The sequence below is a fragment of the Pistacia vera genome, unplaced genomic scaffold (assembly GCF_008641045.1).
Source record: "Pistacia vera cultivar Batoury unplaced genomic scaffold, PisVer_v2 Contig790, whole genome shotgun sequence".
NCBI lineage: Eukaryota > Viridiplantae > Streptophyta > Magnoliopsida > Sapindales > Anacardiaceae > Pistacia > Pistacia vera.
The window spans coordinates 138557-161745 of NW_022196657.1; the positions used below are offsets into that span (position 1 = coordinate 138557).

Sequence of the window (23189 nt, forward strand, 5' to 3'; positions counted from 1 at the left end):
GAGTAAAAATCAACAAAAGCCAACTCACGTGTGGGTAGTGAACAAATTTTCTTCATTAAATATGGAGTTTATTACACCTAATCTAAACACCAAACTGTTAGGTGTTGTTTTGTGTAGTATGGTAGGAATTCAACTTCACCCATCAGAGAAACATACCTTTTCCAATGATGTATATCCCTGGTTCGTAAAGCAAACAATTTGGGAACAAAAGGTAAACTAAGAATTACAAGATGATTGAGCAGGGGAAAAAGGGGGAAATGTATTAGCCAGCCCAAATTGATGAATGATTTAGTTGAGCTTGGTTCAATTATATCACTCCCAATGGTTTTCTACAAAAAGAAACTCGGAGTCCTTCAATAAGGTAGCTCTCTTCTGATTATGACCAAATTGGTCATTAATGACTCAATGCTTATCAAGAAAAATGATGCGTGGAACCACTCAAAAATTCAATTTCCTAATGGCATTTAAAAATTTGAAGTTGTAAAGAAAGGGAAATAAAAGTGAGAATCAACGACCAGTTTCAATCCATTAAATTATTAAATTACAAATTCAATTATTCAGATTTCAGCAAAATAAGATACAGGTAATCAAATTTCTCAAGATCTAGATGCACCACTTTCATTTTTCAAAATCTTAAAAAATACAAAACATGTTCACCTCTGAAATTAATGGAGGAAATTGCAAGAGGATTGAACCAAATAAACAAATCTGAAACCAAATACATACAAATCTGAAACCAAATACATAATAATCATATACATATTATGCAGCAAAAGGAATAATATAGCAAAAAACATACACAATTTAGTGGAACAAATAGGGATGTATTGAAAAAAAATGAATGGGAGAACTTTTTCTCCCAAATAAATCACATTGCTGTGAATATGTGAATGAGTCTGGTTTGTGTTCAAAGTGCATCAAACAATGACATAAGGTTACACACAGGGGAAAGTGAGAGAGAATTTATTCTCTTAAACCACCCCCAAAAGAGAAAAAGAGCATATATCTATACAATCAAAACCCATTTCTTTAACCCAATCCTCTTCTTCCCTTCCATCAAAATCTAATGAAAATAGAAAAAATAAAGCTTTAAAGCAAGGAATAAAGTAAAAAGGAGGCGCACCCGTGTTTATGAAATCCAAAATGAAACATTATTCACTTAGCATCAATGAGTTGTGACTTTAGATCTCTTCTTTGCCTCACTGTAAAGCACCACACCCATGATTGTTACAGCAAATCCAGTAATTCCCATAACTGTCACCGGATTTCTAAAAATCAAGACTGAAACAACTGCCGCAACAGCCGCCTTGGCATTGCCAAGTACCTGCAAAGTTAATGCACTTGTATGCTTTGTGACCAAAAAATTTGTCAAATTCACCAAATAAGCCACCGTAGCATTCCCAATTAACAAGAAAACAATATACGGATCTCCTCTAGCTTTCTCCAATGTAATGGAAGCCACATTCCCTTCTATATAAAGTGTAAATGGAAGCAAGATCATAGCAGCCATGGGTGCCATATAAAGTAACAAATTCATTGAATGCAATTTCTCAGCTTCTGATGTTAACAAAATCCCTTGAACCACAGATTTTAAAGCACGCCCAGCTGTAGATCCAATACAAACCAAAAATCCGAATAAATGAAACAAGGGTTCACTGTTACTAGCCAAAACTATGCCAAACACAACAGGCATCAAAGCACAATAAACTTCGGCAGATTCCTTCTTGCAAGTAATCAAAAAAGCAAAAATTGCGGTGAAAAACGGCGTCGTAGCACCAATGGCTTGATTAAACGAAACAGGTATGTACCTAAGTGAAGTGTTGCCGCACACAACAGAGAAACAAAAGATGGCACTCAATGCAAAGATTTTCATAAACTGTTTTCTAGATAAAATATGCTGTAGCGGAACCAGCTCAAGAAAGTTTATTGCCACATAACTATAAATAGCACAAGCTATCATATGAATCATTGTAAGAAAGATTGGGTAACGGAAACCGTAGAAGCTGAGTAAGTACTTGTTGAGGAGAAGCACCCCAATGTTTGAAAAGTACCATGATGCGATAGTCAGAGCCGTTAAAGCAGTTGGAGAAACGTACGAAAACGATCCAACGTTGCTGTTACGTACATCACCGGGCGGAGTTGCCGGCATATCCAAGAGTTGATGATCCACCGTTGAATCCGATAACCTCGGGTTGCTCATTCTCCGTGTTGTCCATGTCTGTGCCTCAACCATTGATCAAGGGCAAATTTGGAATTTTCTTGCTCAAACTTTCTCTCTCTAAAACCGGAACAAAAATCACAGAGAGAGAGAGAGAGAGAGAGATACGAGAAAGTGTTAAGTATGAGTGGGTTGGTGTTTAGATCTGGAAGTAGAAAAAGGAGTTGTGGGGGATGAGGATGTGTTAAGGAAGAATGATGGATCTGATCTAACGGTGGAGATTTAGATTTGATTAGGGAGAGAGAAATAAAAGCGTTGGATGGAAAACATTAGTTTGAAGTATGAGTTTGAGTTGTGTCGGTTGTGTGACTGTGGTCTGACTGGATATTATGTTATTGTTATGTCTTCATGTTTGACTGAGTGTATAATCCAAAAATTGTTTGTAACTCTCTTTTATAAAATCTCCAAATTAAAGGGCTATTTTTATTGGGCGGAAAGAAAATGATTTGGTAGCAGGTCAGTCATTAATATACCCCTGAATTATCATGAAATTATAAATTTCCCCCTTAACTATCTGAAATAATAATTTACCTTTATAGTAACCGATCTGTTAGTGTTTTCGTCCTCTAACCAATTCATTTTGCACTTAATCCATTAAATTAAATAATAAAACCCTAATGGTTTACTAACACCAAGGATAAATTGTTATTCTTGATACCTAAGAGAGAATTTTGTTATTTTATGATACCTGAGAAAATAAAAAATAAAAAACTCTAATTTAAAAACTAATTTTCCAATTTCAAAATTGGTTAAGAAAACTTGACAAACCAAACATCTCTTCCAATTTTTTTTATATGTGTTTTTAATTTTTAAAATTCATGTAATACTTATGTGAAAATGTCATGAAGTTAATTTTATTAGATTAATAATTCATTCTTATTTTTCAAATGTAGAGATATATATCCATAGTCAAATTCTACACTAAAAGAAAAAGATCTCGAATATTTTGAATGATTTTGCGATGATTTATGAAGAAATAACAGGTTATTTGCACTTTTATCCTTAAGGTTTGGATTATATTTACTTACCTCTAGTATTATGATCCATGAATAGTTTGGTTCAAGCAAATGAAACTTTTCAATAAAAAGTCTATAATACTCATGTTGTTTTATTCACATATTACTAAAAATAAATAAAAGATAAAAAGTATATTATACACCTAAAAAAATAATTTTTTCATAAGAGTAATGGTTGATATCCAAATATAATATGAATCATTTAAAGCATATTATAAAACCTGCTTAATTTCATAATCATGAAATTATTAAAACATCACCTAAATATCACTCCTCATAATTATAAATATAAATTCTTCAGAGCAAAACCCAATTAACAACATAAAAAATTTGAAACATCTAACTTTTTACTTTTTTTAATATTTTATTTATTTATAATAACATTTTTATAAGACAATAGAGGTATTATTCTCGTTTGATTGGACTAAATTTTTGTATTTTATAGTGCTTGAGGTAAGTGCAATATACTTCAAATCTTAAGGATGAAAGTGTAAATAACATAGAAGTATCTATATGATTTAGATTGAAAATAACTAACCATAAAATTGAAAAAAAACATATATATTAAAAATATTTGTCAAAGAGTTCAAAAACTAATTTTGTAAATTTTTCGTATGAATTGATGTACGAGGTATATACAATTTATATACAATGTCTGTAGAGGTATACAATTTATATATCTATATAATCTTGAAGCACACCCTCTCTATTGATCGACATTTAGACTCCATGTAAGATTCTACGTAGGATACCATAGAGAATCTTAAGAGCTCTATTAATATATGATTGCCATGTAGGATTTCAGTTACAGCTCTAGAATTACTATTTATTAGTATTAATAGCACATATTGGACATCCAATGGTCTAATTAAAAGATATATAAACTTATGTTAGTCCCTTTACATTCACCTAAACATTAATAACAATTAAATATCTCAAGAAAACTTTTTTTATATGTAAATTGTTATTTATTAGTATTAATAGCACATATTAGGCATCCAAATGTCTAATTAAAAGATATTTAGATTCATGTTAGTTCCTTCACATTCCCATAAATATTAATAATAACTAAATTATGGCATCCCAAAGTCTCAAGAAAACTTTGTTTATATGTATAGATTAAATATTCAATTTTGCATATATTTTGAATTCAAATTTGAATTGATTTTGCTTCTGCTTCTAGAGATTGTTCAATGTAGAAGAATTGGCTTTGTACAACGGAATTGATGACTCGAGACCGATTCTCTAAGGTATTCTTGGGTATTAACTTTTATTCTCTGTTATATGTGATTTCACCTATAAGAACTAGCTTAGCAGTTACTTATTTTGATTTTTATTTGGTTGTGCTTTTGAATCAGATTGATGTTCGATGTAACAAATAGGAAATCTCATTATGGTGTGGGAGAAGGTTACCATCATTTTGTTGGAAGGTTTGTGGTTTGTTCTTCCACTTAAATGCTATTCTTTTGTTTCTAACTAAGTTGTACATAGAAATTTGAGCATCTTCAAAGTTCTTCAAAGAGCCTAAAATGTTGTTGGATTCATTGTATTTTATAAATTATGCCTCTAGACCTGCTTTGATAGCTTTTTATTTTCCTTGCAAACTCAAAGATGCTTTTTCGTGCATTTGTTTCAGGAAACTTTACAGGTACAAATGGTCAATTGTTATCGTTATTTTACGTTTTAGTTTTAATGTTTTTGATCACTTCTATGTAGGTATCAAGTGCACATTTGCTATGACCTTCTCCTCATCCATGTTAGTTGTAGAATATTACCTTCTTAAACGTTTTCCTGTCCCTTACGGTAAGCAAACCACTGGCACCCAAATTGCACAATTACTTTTACTTCTATAATTTCTAAACATCAGAAAAACACATTTCCAAAGAAACGCGCAATGTGATTTGGATCTAGATGTTGGATCTATGGTTTATCTAATTTAAATTGATTTTTTACTTTCTTTGGCAGCTCTCTACTTTGTTGTTGTGGCTACCACTGTTGATTTAATTGGGCAGCATATTGTGAGAAAATTATAACGCCCAACATGGAGGTGCATGATTTAAATTATGTTTTATAACCCTTAGTTAATTTTTGTTAGAATTATTTTAAGAGAATATGAAGAAAATGCCTTAAACTTGTATTAAGGGTAAAATTGTCTTTTCACTCAAAATTAGTTAAAATTGTGGGAAGTGAAAAGAGATAGAATTTCATAGAGAATACAATAAAAATGAGGGCATTATGGTAATTGACTAAGGGACAAGGATGGAATTTCCAAAAAAGTGTAAGGGAAAAATGGGAAAGCATAGTTATAAAATAAGNAAAGAGTTCAAAAACTAATTTTGTAAATTTTTCGTATGAATTGATGTACGAGGTATATACAATTTATATACAATGTCTGTAGAGGTATACAATTTATATATCTATATAATCTTGAAGTGCACCCTCTCTATTGATCATCATTTAGACTTTATGTAAGATTCTACGTAGGATACCACATAGAATCTTAAGAGCTCTATTAATATATGATTATCATGTAGGATTTCAGTTGCAGCTCTAGAATTACTATTTATTAGTATTAATAGCACATATTGAGCATCCAATGGTCTAATTAAAATATGTATAGATTCATGTTAGTCCCTTTACATTCACCTAAATATTAATAACAATTAAATATCTCAAGAAAACTTTTTTTATATGTAAATTGTTATTTATTAATATTAATAGCACATATTAGACATCCAAATGTCTAATTAAAAGATATATAGATTCATGTTAGTCCCTTCACATTCACATAAATATTAATAATAATTAAATTGTGGCATCACAAAGTCTCAAGAAAACTTTGTTTATATGTATAGATTAAATATTCATTTTTGCATATATTTTGAATTCAAATTTGAATTGATTTTGCTTCTGCTTCTAGAGATTGTTCAGTGTAGAAGAATTGGCTTTGTACAACGGAATTGATGACTCGAGACCGATTCTCTAAGGCATTCTTGGGTATTAACCTTTATTCTCTGTTATATGTGATTTCACCTATAAGAACTAGCTTAGCAGTTACTTATTTTGATTTTTATTTGGATGTGCTTTTGAATCAGATTGATGTTCGATGTAACAAATGGGAAATCTCATTATGGTGTGGGAGGAGGTTACCATCATTTTGCTAGAAGGTTTGTAGTTTGTTCTTCCACTTAAATGCTATTCTTTTGTTTCTAACAAAGTTGTACATAAAAATTTGAGCACCTTCAAAGTTCTTCAAAGAGCCTAAAATGTTGTTGGATTCATTGTATTTTATAAATTATGTCTCTAGACCTGCTCTGATAGCTTTTTATTTTCCTTGCAAACTCAAAGATGCTTTGTCGTGCATTTGTTTCAGGAAACTTTACAGGTATAAATGGTCAATTGTTATCTTTATTTTATGTTTTAGTTTTAATCTTTTTGATGACTTCTATGCAGGTATCAAGTGCACATTTGCTATGACATTTTCCTCATCCATGTTAGTCGTAGAATATTACCTTCTGAAATGTTTTCCTGTCCCTTACTATAAGCGAACCACTGGCACCCAAAATTGCATAATTATTTTTACTTCTATAATTTCTAAACATCAGAAAAACACATTTCCAAAGAAACACGTAATGTAATTTGGATCTAGATGTTAGATCTACGGTTTATCTAATTTCAATTGATTTTTTACTTCCTTTGGCAGCTCTCTACTTTGTTGTTGTGGCTACCGTTGTTGCTTTAATTGGGCAGCATATTGTGAGAAAACTAATTATTTTATTTGGAAGGGTGTCGCTTATTATCTTCATTTTAGCCTTTACCATATTTGTTAGTGCAATATCTTTAGGTTGGTGCTAATCTCCCTGTTGTCTAGCTTGATAATATCATTTTCATTCATATATCATTTTACTTGGACAAAGTTCGAAACTGATGTTTTCTTCTGTTGATAGGTGGGGTTGGTATATCAAACATGATCGAGAAGATTGAAGCGCATGACCATATGGGATTTAAGAACCTTTGCAAATAGGCCAGACCAATAACTCGCAAACAAGTGCATTTGCATACCACTAAAACTTTACAATAAAACTATTTACAAACTGTTTCAAAAACAACCACTAAAAATATCTATACAATGTCCGGGCCTTCCATCTAGTTAGAAATGGTTTTGATATTATGAAAAGTATTTTAAACACAATACCATGACTTTATGGTTGTCCAAAAGACAAAACTATTAATGAGCTTTCTCGGGTCTTTTTTTTTTTTTTAAACAATTTATCACCTTTACCTAAGAGGAACATTGACCAGAGAATAGAAACTCTGAAAATATAAAAAATAAAATAAAATGGAGTATAAAAGATCTTTAAATGATTTCGTTAAATTTGGCAAATCGTTAACATAACAAACTTATTTAAATATTAAAAGAATATATATAGATCACATAGATATGGGCTTGGGGTACATTTCCATTTTTGAATTTGTGGTAGTGCTATATCAATTTCTAAAATTAGTCACATAAAAATTGTAATATTAATTTATATAAATAATTATTGTAATTTATATAAAAATAGTTCATGAATTACATTTGTCAATTTTGGTTATTATATTTGTATAATCATATATAAATATTATATATTAATGGGAGATGGTTGAAATTTAATAAATCTATTGATAAATAATATATTATATTAACAAATGTTTACTCATATTTTCAGTTAAAGTATTTTTTTTTTTTTTCTTTTTTGAATCCTATTTAAGGATTAGAATATATATTAAAATTTTTAATTACACCAAATTTTGTGAGTGAAGTCAATTGCACCATTCTAGGATAGCCGCCCAAATAATGGCGTACATACACTTTTCCACCGTCAACGTATCAAAATACAATTTTACTACTCACAACAAATTTCTATTAATAAATTTCGTTGTGAAAAGGGATATAATGGTAAAAAATTCATCGAAAGAAAGAGCAGAATGGTCAGTTGATATTTTGTATAAAAAAATCAATTTTTAAATTCAAGTGTAGGTAATCGTAGGGTTGAATGGTTGCCACGTGTTTTTTTTTAATTTCCTTATCCTTCTTCTCTCATTCTCTTCTCTTTCTTTCCTATTTTTTTCCCTTTTTCCCTTCTGGCCTTTCATTCTCCTCCTTTCTTTCCTCAATGTTTTCTTTCTCAGATCCGAACCAAAGCCAAAACGGCCAGTCCTCCCTCACTTCTCCTTTCTTCACTACGCCTCCCACTACCTCCCCTCCTTTGCTCCACCCACCTCCAATTCCCTCGCTCCACTTCCCCACCACCTTCCTTCTCTGCATCTCCCGCATAGCAGCACCAATCCACCCACTTCACTTCTCACTGCACAGCACACCTCTCACTTGCTCTTCAAAACCCACCCACTCACACACCGTCCACCCCTGCTCGCCGATTACCACCAGCAGCGCCGTGATTGTTATTCTGTATTTTCGGGTGATTGTTGTTCTGTATTTTCGGATTTTCTTGCTGCAGCTTGTTTTTTGATGTTGATGGAGTAGTCTGGAGTTTGTATTGAAGTTTGGGTGTTGTTTGATTGTTTATTTGGAATATTCTTGTGTTTGTTTTGGTCGGATTAACTCTACCAGTCACCGCCGTTCACTCCCCAACCCAGCATCCACACCACCTATTCGTTAAAAATCCCCACCCAGCTAACTTTCCCCTACTGATTTGGTTGGGTGGTGAGAAAATTGAAGACTTTTGTTTTAGAAGGGAATTTTGACGGGAATTGTTTTTGGGGAGGTTTTCTTTGCCGACAAAAATGTTATTCTTGAGTAAGTACACACTATAGACTGAGAAGAAAATGATTAATAAAAAAAAAAAAAAAAAATGAGAAGAAGTGATATAAGAAAAAGAGAAGAAAATGTAAATGAAAGGGAGAAGAAAGAGAAGAGGAGAAGAGATGGAAGAAAATGAAAAAGAAATAAAGGAAAAGAAAAGAAGGGAAGAATAAATTTTATTCTTAATTTATATTATATGATGGCATATTAATAATTTCATATTTAAAGAGTAGGTATATTAGTAATTGAAAATGACATAAAAATAATTTAAATTAAATGGTAAAAGGTATTTTTATCTTTGCAATAAATAACACTATAGTTAATAAAAATTATTAACAATGTTTGGATAATAAAACTATATTTTGAAACATTTTAGGTGGAAAAGTGTTATTAGTCTGTTATATGGGTAGGAAAAAATCGTTTATTGTATTTTAGATCTTGTTGATTAAAAGAAAAAAAAAAGGGAAAAAAATCTTGTTCTTGAAAAAATTTAGTTTTAATTCTTGGGTTTACGTTATTGGGGTGGGATGGGTTACCNCCCCCCCCCCCCCCCCCCCCCCCCCCCCCCCCCCCACACACACACACACACACACACACACACACACAGAGACCGTCCACCCCTGCTCGCCGATTACCACCAGCAGCGCCGTGATTGTTATTCTGTATTTTTGGGTGATTGTTGTTCTGTATTTTCGGATTTTCTTGCTGCAACTTGTTTTTCGATGTTGATGGAGTAGTCTGGAGTTTGTATTGAAGTTTGGGTGCTGTTTGATTGTTTATTTGGAGTATTCTTGTGTTTGTTTTGCTGGGATTAACTCTACCAGTCACCGCCGTTCACTCCCCAACCCAGCCTGCACACCACCTATTCGTTAAAAATCCCCACCCAGCTAGCTTTCCCCTACTGATTTGGTTGGATGGTGAGAAAATTGAAGACTTCTGTTTTAGAAGGGAATTTTGACGGGAATTGTTTTTGGGGAGGCTTTCTTTGCTGACAAAAATGTTATTCTTGAGTAAGTACACACAATAGACTGAGAAATAACACTTAGGTAATAAAAATTATTAACAATGTTTGGATAATAAAACTATATTTTGAAACATTTTAGGTGGGAAAGTGTCATTAGCCTATTATTTGGGTGGGAAAAAGTCGTTTATTCTATTTTAGGTCTTGTTGGTTAAAAAAGAAAAAAAGGGAATAAAATCTTACTCTTGAAAAAATTTAGTTTTAATTCTTGGGTTTACGTTATTGGGGTGGGATGGGTTACCCACACCCATCCCAATTCTAATTGGGCTTTAACGCCAACTCAATCCAATTAGAACCAGGTTGGATATGTGGTAACCCAAACTCTGATCCAGGGATGGAACTAAGAAGGGGCAGCCCCTACTGTACTGGTTTATTGAAAAAAATAAAAAATAAAAGGAAAGTTAATTCCGATTTTAAGTAACAAACAAAAATAAATTGTATGTTTTTGAAACAAAAATACACAACTTTAATTACAGGGTGATAAGATTACACAAACCAGAGTTGCATATTAAAGCAAAAGTAAGCTGAATTCATGGTGATGCCCATTAAGTTCATTACATAACAGCTTGAATACAGTCAAGACGGTTGAAGACGAACACTCTTTGGAGAATAAGCAGTGGTGCTATTTGCTACTGGGAGTGAGATGGAGAGATTGATATTGGCATTAACGGTGGTTTTCATGCCGGTACGCGCTGAAGCTTCCACAAGCTTTCCTGAACGGTGGCGCCCTCTGTTTACATGCCTCTCACAGTACTTGTGATCTGGAATAGCTTCTTTGCTACATCTCCATTTTTTCCCATCCGTTCTTCTGCATCTCCCTGGTTCTGAATCCAACCCATTCCTCATCTCCAAATTCATGGATCCAGACCGCAAAACTAGAGCCACAAAATATATTAACATTAATTAACTGGTTTAACAAAAATAATTAATTAATAAATATCTTGGACTTACAGCTAGGAAAGAGTTGATGGAGACCACCGCTGAGACTGCTAAAGGAATTAGCTACACTCTTCCATATTGGAATAACAAGATGGTAAGGCACAGGAAGCCCAGCTTCCAGGTACTTGTAGATAAGAGATTGGAGATGTAGCTCCTGAAGCTGAAAAATTGTGAAACCCCAAGATTTTGTGCTAGTTGATTTTTTACCAGACCCACTTCCAAGCTCAAGTCCTAGCCCAATTGGAGATGACTCTTCTCTTCCATTACACTCATTGTTCTCCATATTCCAGGAATGAAGTCCAATCCCTGAAAATTGAAACAAAAAAGTTCTGTTAAAGAAAAAAAAATGAAAGAAATTGAACAATGCCAAAGAATTTAAGAAATTTACCCAGGTCTGAAAAGCGTGCAATTTTGAAGGGTGGATGTCGGGGCTCCATTGCTTATATGTATTGGGGTCAAAGAAGAGATGAGAACGAGTATGGCTTGTAACAAAAAGAGGCTGTTAAATGCAGAGCAAGTGTCGTGTTGCAGCAGTAAGCGATATTTGAAGCCAGAGCTTTTGATTTAAAGTCTTCGAATGACGTAATGCGGCAGTGCGGTAGCATTGAAAAGGAGCTTTAGAGCGAGAAAGAAGTGATTGACCTCCACAATGTAGCCATAACCAAACTAGTTGTCTCCTAGTTCAATTCCTCTTCATCAGGGGGATGGAGAGAGAGAGAGTGTGTGTGTGTTATTAAAGTGAGCCTGCAAGTCTTCTGATATGTCAGAAGTCAGTCTGCAGCTGTGCGCGTACGCAGGGCGTGACAAGAAGATGTGGGTTCCACATGTTATAGCTGACTTTTATCACACAATTGAACATCATTAATTTTAAGAAAATTTCATTTTCAGTTAATTATTGTTGGAAAATTAAACTTTCAAACGTGATCAAGTGCTGGTTTAGTACGAAAGCGAGAGCTTTTATAGTAATTACTGAATTTAATACAAAAGGGAAGACTGAGATCAAGTGCTTTAATTTGTTCCAGTCAAAGTAAAACTATTCTAAATAGCAGGCAATAGGCACAGCAAGAAGTGGTTCAGCCATTTGTAAAGTGATGCCAAACTTGTCATCCATGTCCATGTTCTTCGGTGTAACTGTTTCAAGCTTCCAATCAAAAGAGTGAATAAGTGAACCCAATATTAAAGGTAGCATTCTGATTGCCAATGGCAAACCAGGACATATTCTTCGCCCTCCACCAAATGGGATCAGCTCAAAATTTCGGCCTTTGACATCAAGGTCCGACCCGAAGAATCTTTCAGGTACAAAAGAGTTTGGGTTGTCCCATGTGCTCGGATCTCTGCCAATAGCCCATGCATTCACAAAAATTTGTGAGTCCTTTGGGATTGTGAAGCCACCGACTTCTATGTCGTTTGAAGCTTTGCGGGGAAGTAATAACGGAACTGCTGGGTGCAACCTGAAAGTTTCCTTGACAATTGCTTGTAAGTAAGGTAAACGAGTGACGTCTGATTCCTCAACCAAGTTCCCTTTTCCAATAGTTTGCTCCAGCTCTAATTTTACTTTAGATAATGCTTCCGGATTGTGAAGAAGTTCTGCCAGTGCCCATTCCAATGTGCTTGAAGTTGTCTCAGTTCCGGCAGCAAATAAATCCTGTTACATATTCATTGAATTACATATCAGAAACAAAGGAAAAACAATTTTCTCCTCTCTAGAAATCAAAAAGTTCAAGAAGAATATATGTGTCACACTCTTGACTTATTGTTAAGATATTATTGGATTTTTATCTCTTGTCCACTTCAAATGATGGGCTCAAGAACCCGTCCTGAATCAAGAATAACGCCCATTTTTTGAGCTCCACAATGTCTTGACAATAAGCCTGGGTGTAACAGTATCAACTTTAATCGAGAAGAGTAATGGACAACAAAAGTGCTAACCACAAACAAATGTTTGATATTATTTCTATCAATCTCCTCACTGCGGTTTTCCGCTATGACCTCGAGAAGTATATCTAACATATCTTTGCTTTTTACATAATCCTGCCCTTCTTTTAGCTGCAAACGTTGATCAATCATGTGATCAAACAGCTCCAACATCTTTCCAAAATATACTGTCATGCGACTCCTCCTGCCTTGGGGGTCAATCTTTTTAAGCACAGGAAAAAAATCGGCCAAGTTAGGCTTCCCAGCCTCAACCATGATTCCCCAAACAAGCTCCTTGAACTCTCGTGCAATATCTGAATTGGGATCAGCCAAGTCAATTGAGAAAATAGTGTTTGAAATCAAATTAAGACTAGTACTGAAAGCCGCTTGGCCAATATCTACTGCTCTAGCCGCACGGCAACTTTCTTGAACATAAGCAAGGAGTTCTTGAACTTTCTTGCGACGTAGATCTTGATTGGCATCAAGTTTCTGACTAGTGAAAATATGTGAATTGCATATTTTCCTGAGATTTCTCCATGCACTTGAAACCGGTAACCAAGCCATACTGAATTCATGGTGTTGGTGGGCGTAAAGCGCGTCAGGAATGGTTCGGTTACAGAAATATAAATCATGAATCTGAAGGACTTGTTTGGCCATGTTATCTGAAGAAATGACTATTGTGGTCACCTGGCCAAGTTTCAAAGTCATTATGGGGCCATGAACCTTGGCAAGCCGGGCTAAGGCTTTGTGAGGTTTGTCACCAAGTCCTAAGAGATTCCCGATGACTGGAAAACTTCTGGGTCCCGGTGGAAGCTTTGTTGAAGTCGGTTTGAGTCGTTTGGCTATAGATTGTAGGGCTATAACCAACATCCATGTCAAGAGAAGACATAGTATACAGCTTATGACATCCATTTTTCTCTCTTAAAACCTCACAGAGACACAAGAATAGTTAAGGAATGTTTTCGGGCTAATTCCATTGACGTTCGTGATGATATATATATATATATAGACGACTGTTAGCCTCTGGGATTGGCCAGAATTATATTAAAAGAAAGAGGAAAGAAAAAGGAAACATGAAAAATAGCAATATTAAACATACAGTAACGGAGAGAATGGGATCACAAATCAAAGATTTGTTTATGTTATTCAACAATAACTAGTTATGGAATTCCGAGTTTCAACCAACTTTATCCCACGTAATACGTATTTTATTGTTAAGCTTACGAGGTATTTTGCTGATCTAGAGGTATTTACAACTTTTAAGGTCTCGTAATAATCACACATCATCGGTTACATTTATATAGTATTCATGATCTGAGATATCTTGACACTTTGTATCCAAATTGATGTGAACATTAGGCTTAGTTTGTGGAAGTTAACTCTACTTTCTAGTTCAATGATTTTGCGGAGTTGGGTTCGAAGGAAATACAATACGATAATATTGAAGTGTTAAAACTATGATGCCACTTATTTGAATCCACAGTAAGAGTTACGAATAATATTTTTCTGTTAAGTAAATAAAAAGTTTCTAAATATAATTAAAAAATACGTTGTTGACCAATGGCAAGTCTTTGATCCATGCAAGAATCACGTAACGTAATTAAAAAATATGTATAGTTGGTAAGCGGCAGCGTTTGTCCTCATGTGTGACTAGGTCCGCTCAATCCATAGGCAACAAAGACAGTTGTCTACGTTCCAATATTGGTGAAGGCTCCACCAAAACATTATAAATTGTACTGGTAAATATGAAATATAATTGTTGGTAGATAGGTAATTGTAATGGCCAATGAAGCTCAAATCGCTAATTTAACGGAAAATATGAACGGCTGGAGATTCTGGAGTTGGTGGGGGTGGGGGTGGGGGTGGGGGTGACTAGTCAATTTTTAAACACTTAGGGGTGTCTTTAAGAATAAGCCTAGCGAATTATCGATGAGTTAAATGGTGAATAATGGCATGCCTTGCTAGTAACTGTTAAAGCGTTATAGGTGTAGTGCCATAATTTAACAAGGGCAAAACGAACATATCACACTCGGGGAATATTCCAAACTTAATGTATATTCCCTAATTATTATTTTGGCTTGTATAATGGGATATATAATATAAAAATGGTACGGATCAAGGGAAAAATGATGATTTGATGTTTTGGATTGTATCCTAAAGTAAGAAATATCTTATCACCCTACTTCCTTATCAAGCAGATCCACCACCATGTGAGGACTCTTACACCAAGTGAGGAAACTCAATTCAAGGCAATCTCCTTCTCACTATATAAAAGACGACATACATCATGTTCATTCATATTGAAAACCCTCACAATTCAACTAAACACTTGACTAAGCACTTGATTATTGCTTATTTTCATCTCAAATATCTCACTCACTTGAGCGTTGAAGTACAAACGTTGACAAACCCGTCGATGTATCCTTGATCTCTATTTTCTCTATCGTGGGATCATTTCGACCTCATAATAGAGTTAGTTCTAGAGTCAATCAACCACACCAATCAACCTTAACTTGGATCATTTCGACCTCATAGTATGACCATTTCGACCCCACAATAGAGTTAGTTCCTAGAGTCAATCAACCACACCAATCAACCTTAAATTCAACCATCAGAAAGCCTTTTCAGGGATTCCGTGTTTGGTGCAAAATCTCATATCAATAATAGGTACGTAAAATTCTATATCAGTAATTGTTGAAAGCATCATAATGAACTATCTTAACCAATACACTATACCATTTCATGTAACCATAAACAAAGACCCTCAAGCAACCACACACTACGGCCAATCACGGTTTCAAGCAACCTTTTTTTTATGGATATTTATTTAGTTTTTTTTTTTTTTTTGGTTATATTTTTTAGTGATAGATGAAAGGTTGTTGTGTGTGGAACAAATGTGTTCGAAAGGAATTTGAGATTTGAAAGGTGGATGTAAAAAATTATTCGGCTTTGATACCAACTAATGCAGTGTGGATAGTTCTTCCAAAAAGAGTTTCTTAAGGTTACAAAGCCTATTAATCGAAATAAATCTTATTCTAATGTGGAAAACAACTAAAACAATAAATCTAATTTAATAAGGGTTACTAAAATAAAATTGGAAAACAAAAATAGGAAAGCCTAGATATAAGGAAATAATATAATCCCCTTTCCTACAGAATTTTACTAATATATGCTCTACATCAAGTAGTCTCAGACTTAAAGAACATAAATGTAGATTTGGATGAAGAAGACCAAACCTTTATTCTTTTAGGGCCACTTAAGAAATATAAATATCTAGTTATGACTTTGCTTTATAGAAAAGAGGATGTAGAATTGGAGGAAGTATTTGTTGCACTTTTATCTAATGAATTTATGGATAAAGTGAATGGAAGTGAAAAACAAGTGAAAGGGTTTGTGGTGAAAGAGAAGAATAAAAAGGGTAGGTCTAAGTCTATTAGAGGAGAGTGCCACTAGTATCACAAGAAAGGGCATTACAAGATGGATTGTCTTGAATCAAAGCTCACAATCTTGAGAAGGTGTAAGAAAAGGAGACGACACAAATAGCTAGTGTTGCAGATGAAGATTGAGATGGTATAGATAATTCATTTTCTTTTGTTGTGATGTGGCACTTGATACTCACACGTGAAAGTCAATTAAGGCTTAAGGGGCATTTCAGTCTTTCTGGCATCTTCAATTGACCTAATCTGTCTTAGGTCGTGCGCAACTCATTTCTTCCCATTTCTCTCTTGGTTAATAGAGAGAGAAAACGGTTAGAGATGCTGTGCTGGAAATCCGAAGAACGTCGATGGAATCAACGGTGAAGGTAGGTCTTAGCTGTCCTATTTGGTTTGCCCTTTGCCTTGCTGTATAAATTGATACTAATTTCTGCCTATTTGACGATGTATGAGTGGTGAGAGCATTTGGGTGTACGAGTGTAAAATCAGAGGGGTTTGTTTCGGGTTTGTGCCTTGTGTAAAAGGGGTGAGCCAAATCTCTGTAAGGTTTCTCATTTTCTCATAGTGGATCTTTTTCTTTTGCCTTGAAGAAGTGGATGTAGGTAATCTTTCAAATTACTGAACCACTATATATCTGGTGTTATCTTTCTTTCTCTTATCTTTATTTTGCTTAATCATTATTACTGTATACTTGTGGTGGATGCTTGGTTTGGTTATTGCATTTTTGTTCTGTGTTGGGTTTCATGTTACAACAATTGGTATCAGAGCTTTGTTTTCGAGCACCTAGGTCCTATTCTAGGTTGTGAGATCCAGGTTACGAATTTGCAGTAGTCTAGTGTTTAACTGTTTTCACAGTTGTCTATTCCCTTAACTTAGGGTTTCCAATTTGTCTCTAAAAATTGGGGCTTTTCTAATCTAAGTGTTTGGGAGGGTTAGAAACCTAGAAATGACTAAGTTTGAAATAGAAAAGTTTATAGGAGATAATGATTATGGGTTATGGAAAATGAAGATGAGGGATGTCTTAGTTAAAGATGGGTTGTCTGCTACCTTAGAAGGTAAGGATAGTTTACCAGAGACTTTGTCTGAAAAGGAAAAGAAAGAACTGGTATATAAGGCTTACAATTCTCTAATTCTAGGGTTAAGAGATGAAGTCCTAAGAGAGGTTAAGAAGATGAAGACACCAGCAGAGATTTGGGAAAAGTTAGACTCCTTGTATCTATCAAAGTCTTCACCTAATAGGTTAGTTTTAAAACAGAAATTTTTCAGTTTTAAAATGGATGAAAACAAAGCATTAGGTGACAATATAAATGATTTTAGGAAACTAGTACAGGATTTAGAAGGTCTCAGTGTTACCATTGAGGATGAAGATCAAGTTGTGATCCTTTTTAATTCTTTTCCCAAAAGTTTCTCGAACTTTGTTGATACTCTTAAGTATGGTAGACAAACCCTTAAACTAGATGAAGTTGTAGTTGCCATTACTACTAAGGATGTTGAGTTTAGAAAGGAGGGTAAGTTAGATGGAGAAGGTCTGAATATCAGGGGTAGATTTGAGAAAAAGGTGTCAAAGAAAGGTCATTTTAGAAATAAATCTAAGTCTAAATCAAAGTTTGTCAGGAAGTGTTTCCATTGTCATAAAGAAGGGCACTTTAAAAGAGATTGTCCAGATAGAAAGAAAAGGTCAGGGGAGAAAGAGGCTAGTGGCAGTGTTGATATAGTCTCAGATGGGTATAAAAGCTCTGATGTTCTAGTTGCTTCCGATACGGAATCTGAATTTGAGTAGATTTTGGACTCTGGTTGCACTTTCCATATGACTCCAAATAGGAGTTCACTGATAAACTTTAAGAAAATAGAATCTGGCAAGGTTCTAATGGGGAATAATGCAGTGTGTAGTGTTTTAGGCATTGGGGATGTCAGGTTAAGTCTTCATAATGGCAGTTTAAGAACCCTTTCAGAAGTTAGGTACATACCTGAGTTGAAAATGAACCTTATCTCCCTAGGTAGCTTAGACTCAAATGGTTTTAGTTACAAGGCTTAAGGTGGAGTGCTTAAAGTTACTAAAGGGTCTTTAGTGGTTATGAAAGGAGAGAAAAAGAATGGTTTGTATGTCCTAAATGGATCCACTGTTGTTGGAACAGCAGCAGTAACATCTCAGAAACCTAACAAGACTTCCATTTGGCACAAAAGGTTGGGACATGTTAGTGAGAGAGGTCTAATTGAGTTAAGTAAGCAGAATGCCTTAGGAGGGGATAAAATAGAGACGCTAGATTTCTGTGATCACTGTGTTTATGGGAAGATGAGCAGAATTAGGTTTAGAGTGGGAAACCATTGTTCTAAGGGCATTTTAGACTACATTCATTCTGATGTGTGGGGGCCAACCAAACATCCATCTTTGGGAGGATGTAGGTATTTCATTAGCATCATAGATGACTTTTCTAGGAGGGTGTGGATTTATTTTTTGAAAACTAAGGGAGAAGCCTTTAAGAAGTTTAAGGATTGGAAGATTATGATAGAAAACCAATCTGGGAAGAAAATCAGGAAACTAAGGACCGATAATGGGTTAGAATTCATCAATGAAGAGTTTGATAACCTGTGTAAGGAGAGTGGAATTCTGAGGCATAGAACAGTTAGACACACACCCCAGCAGAATGGTTTAGCAGAAAGGATGAATAAGACCATCCTTAAGAAGGTTAGAAGCCTGTTATCTTGTTCTAGATTACCACCAGATTTTGGGCAGAGGCTGCTCACACAGCAGTTTACCTGATTAATAGAATCCCTTCCTCAGCTCTTAGTTTCAGAACACCCATGGAAAAGTGGTTTGGGTATCTTGCAGATTATAGTAATCTTAGGGTTTTTGTGTGCACTGTTTTTGTTCATGAGAAAACTGACAAGCTAAAACCAAGGGCCATTAGATGTGTCTTCGTAGGGTATCCTGATGGTATAAAAAGGTTATAGGTGTTGGGATATTATAGGACAAAAATGCATAATTAGTAGAGATGTTAGGTTTAATGAGGATGAGGTGATTGGCCTAAATCAAAATGGGTTCAGTGAGAGTGAAAATACAGTTAGGACAGAGACAATAAACCTAGATTTAGGTGGAGATATCTCAAACCTTGATAGTACTGATCCAGATCCTAATACTGATGTCCAAACCTAGGAAGATGAACCTAGCCTAGAGGATAGTGGTGATAGTGATATAGTTGAAAATGAGTTGCAAAATTATCAACTAGTTAGGGATAGAGAAAGAAGGGAAATCAGATTGCCTAGTAGGTACTCACATGCTGATATAGTTGTTTTTTCTCTTCAAGTTGTTGAAGAAATTAATGATGAACCTAGAACTGTTAGGGAAGCCATGAGTTGTAGATAATCTAGGCAGTGGAAACTAGCTATGCAAGAGGAGTTTGATTCCTTAATTAAAAACCAAACCTGGATTTTGATTGACAAACCTGAGGGCAGCATGGTAGTTAAATGCAAATGAGTTTTTAAAAGGAATGAGGGCATATCAGGGGTAGAAGCACCTAGGTTTAAAGCAAGATTAGTGGCTAAAGGGTTTACACAGGTTGAAGGGGTGGATTATAATGAAATTTTCTCACCATACCACCATTAGGATACTGTTATCTTTGGCAGCTCAGTTTGGTTTAGAACTAAAGCAGTTGGACATTAAAACAGCTTTCTTAAATGGTGATTTAGAGGAGAAAATTCTGATGGAACAACCTGAACTGTTTGAAAAAGGGTCTAAGAATCAAGTATGTCTTTTGAAAAAATCCTTGTATGGCTTGAAGCAGTCACCTAGGCAGTGGTATAGGAATTTTGATTTTTTCATGTTGAATGCTGGTTTCATCCGAAGTAGTTTTGATGGCTGTTTCTATTTCAAATGTTTATATGGTGAATGCTACATATACTTGTCCTTATATGTGGATGATATGCTGCTAGCTTGTGAGGATTTCTCTGAAATTGATAGATTCAAAAGGGAAATGAGTAAACATTTTGAGATGAAAGATTTAGGACAAGCTAGGAAGATTTTGGGTATGAACATTGAGAGGAATAGGAAAACTGGAAGTCTCATACTGTCACAGAAGGAGTATGTTGAAAAACTAATCAAGAAGTTTAACATGATAGATCCTAAACCTATCAAAACACCCTTAGGTCAACATTTTAAATTCAGTGTAACCTAGTGTCCAGAAATTGAAGAAGAAAAGAAGGGAATGGCTTGTATACCATATGCCAATGCAATAGGGAGTCTGATGTACTTAATGGTCTGTACCAGACCAGATTTGGCCTTTGCAGTTAGTTCAGTTAGTAGGTTCATGAGTAACCCTGGAAAAACTCATTGGGAAGTAGTAAAATGGGTACTTAGATATGTGAAGGGTACACTGTCTACTGGTATAGTTTACAGTAGAGGGAAAATTCAGGAAAACCCCATCATGGGATGTGTAGATGCTGATTATGCTAGAAATATTGATAATAGGAAATCTATGACTGGTTTTTGTTTTACCATTTGGAATAACCTGGTTTGCTGGAAAGCTAATCTGAAGGCTATTGTAACTTTGTCCACCATAGAAGCAGAGTATGTTGCAATTACAGAAGTAGTCAAGGAAGCTATGTGGCTCAGGGGAATGCTTGATGAGATGGGACTGGTTCAGCAACAAGTTCCAATCAAGAGTGACAGTCAGAGTGCCATTTTTCTGTGCAAAAATCAAGTCTTTCATGAGAGGTCGAAACACATAGATGTTAGATTACATTTCATCAGAAACCTGATTGAAGATAAAGTCATTAAGGTAGAGAAAATTCCTGGAAAGGAGAACCCAGCAAATATGTTCACCAAATCAGTGACTTTAGACAAGTTAAGGCTCTTTAAGAGCCTTTTGCATGTTGAAGAGAATTAAAAGGATTTTTCAGGGTAGTAAGGAAGGGTGAAGATCAAATGCCAAGGTGGAGATCTGTTGTGATGTGGCACTTGATACTCACACGTGGAAGTCAATTTATTTATTGGGCGGTCAATGTAAATTGTTAAGGCTTAAGGGGCATTTCAGTCTTTCTGGCATCTTCAATTGACCTAATCTGTTTTAGGTCGTGCACAACTCATTTCTTCCCATTTCTCTCTTGGTTAACAGAGAGAGAAAATAGTTAGAGATGCTGTGCTGGAAATCCGAAGAAACGTCGATGGAATCAACTGTGATGGTAGGTCTTAGCTATCCTATTTGGTTTGCCCTTTGCTTTGCTGTATAAATTGATACTAATTTCTACCTATTTGATGATGTATGAGTGGTGAGCGCATCTAGGTGTACGGGTGTAAAATCAGAGGGGTTTTTTTCAGGTTTTTGCCTTGTGTAAAAGGGGTGAGCCGAATCTCTTTAAGGTTTCTCATTTTCTCATAGTGGATCTTTTTCTTTTGCCCTGAAGAAGTGGATGTAGGTAATCTTTCAGATTACTGAACACTATATATCTGGTGTTATCTCTCTTTCTCTTATGTTTATTTTACTTAATCATTATTATTGTATACTTGTGGTGGATGCTTGATTTGATTACTGCATTTTTGTTCTGTGTTGGGTTTCATGTTACAACATCTTTTACAATTGACAAAGCGTCATATGGGTGGATCCTAGATTTGGGTTTTTCCTATTATATGTGTTTCAATCAAGATTTATTTGCATTATAATTTTGTATTAAGGCTAGCTAGCAATGTCTTATTTCCAAACGATCAACCATGTAAGGTTACTAGGATAAGAAGAGTGAATATTAGTATGCATGATGGCATTGTGAAAACACTGCATAATTTTAAGCACGATCATGATCTAAAAGGGAGTTTAATTTCCATTGGAGCACTAGATACACTTGGTTACGTGGTTGTGTCACGAGGTGGAGCTATGAACGTAATCCATGAAGCTTTTATTGTGACAAAGGGCGATAAGAAGAATGGTTTGTTCCATCTTATTAGTAAGACAATGACAATTCATAGGTCCAATTTTACTTCTAAGAATGTTGGTGTCGTGACAACACATGACAAAAGGCAACTACAACAAGGGAACTCGCCAGGTGGACTGAAGAGAATGTGGATTTTAGGTGTAAACAAGAGGGTGATCATGAGCTAGCTTCAATCCAAAAGGCAATGAATGAAAGTAATTGTAGGGGAACAAACACCGCCAAGAAAGATAAAAGAATTTATCTTCCAGGAAACCATAAATTAAGGTATGTATGTTGCCTAAGAGAAAAACTACAAGGTGTAGGGGAGTCTATAGAAAGGATGAAGCTCTAGGGCCTATTGATTTGAGAAGTTGTACACATCTAATAGCAAAAAGCTCCTGGCACGTAAAATCTAAGATATACGCGAAGAAGGTGGAGTCTTTGTTGTAAGTGGCCATTAACAATGAAGATTAAAGGGCTAGCCAGTGGGGGGAAGGTTCAGGTTTGTGTAAATGCATGTGCGGATTGATGGGTATTAGGTCAATTGAAGGGAGAGTTGTTTGTGCATAGGTTAGAATTTGAGCAAAGTCTTGAGTTATAGATGCTGATGAAGACTACTAAAGATCGCCGAAGAACAAGTGAAAATGGAATGAAATATTAATAGGAAAGAGATATTAATTGTATAGAAGTTTTGGTATGGATAAATGAAAGTTTGCGGTTATTGATTGAACTTTAAGTTTTGGAATATGAGTGCACAGTTTATTGGAGTTGAAGAATGAAGAACGTTGTGTAAGACAAGTGAATTCTAGACGCATTTTTTTTACAGAATTATTTGGAAGTCTTAGAAAGTCGAATTCTATGTTGACTAAATAAGTTGAGGACCATTTAGTCGATCCTTTTGGTTAATAACGTATTGATATAAATGAGGAACAAGTGTGAATTG

The 23189-nt window shown here is 34.9% G+C and overlaps 3 protein-coding genes across 3 annotated transcripts; all 3 read right to left on the minus strand.

Moving 5' to 3' along the window:
* Window positions 1-808: 808 nt before the first annotated feature.
* LOC116116953 (probable sugar phosphate/phosphate translocator At1g12500) lies at window positions 809-2492 on the minus strand. Its single transcript, XM_031402988.1, has one exon. The coding sequence runs from the start codon at window positions 2231-2233 to the stop codon at window positions 1166-1168; it is 1068 nt and encodes a 355-aa protein (XP_031258848.1). The 5' UTR covers window positions 2234-2492; the 3' UTR covers window positions 809-1165.
* Window positions 2493-10557: 8065 nt separating this feature from the next.
* Window positions 10558-11678, minus strand: LOC116116947 (growth-regulating factor 10-like). The gene is made up of 3 exons (XM_031402982.1): window positions 11386-11678; window positions 11010-11303; window positions 10558-10933 (listed from the first exon to the last, which is right to left on the minus strand). The coding sequence occupies exons 1-3, from the start codon at window positions 11432-11434 to the stop codon at window positions 10635-10637; spliced, it is 642 nt and encodes a 213-aa protein (XP_031258842.1). The 5' UTR covers window positions 11435-11678; the 3' UTR covers window positions 10558-10634.
* A 352-nt stretch (window positions 11679-12030) lies between these two features.
* LOC116116951 (geraniol 8-hydroxylase-like) lies at window positions 12031-13823 on the minus strand. Its single transcript, XM_031402986.1, has 2 exons — window positions 12927-13823; window positions 12031-12642 (listed from the first exon to the last, which is right to left on the minus strand). The coding sequence occupies exons 1-2, from the start codon at window positions 13821-13823 to the stop codon at window positions 12031-12033; spliced, it is 1509 nt and encodes a 502-aa protein (XP_031258846.1).
* Window positions 13824-23189: the final 9366 nt, after the last annotated feature.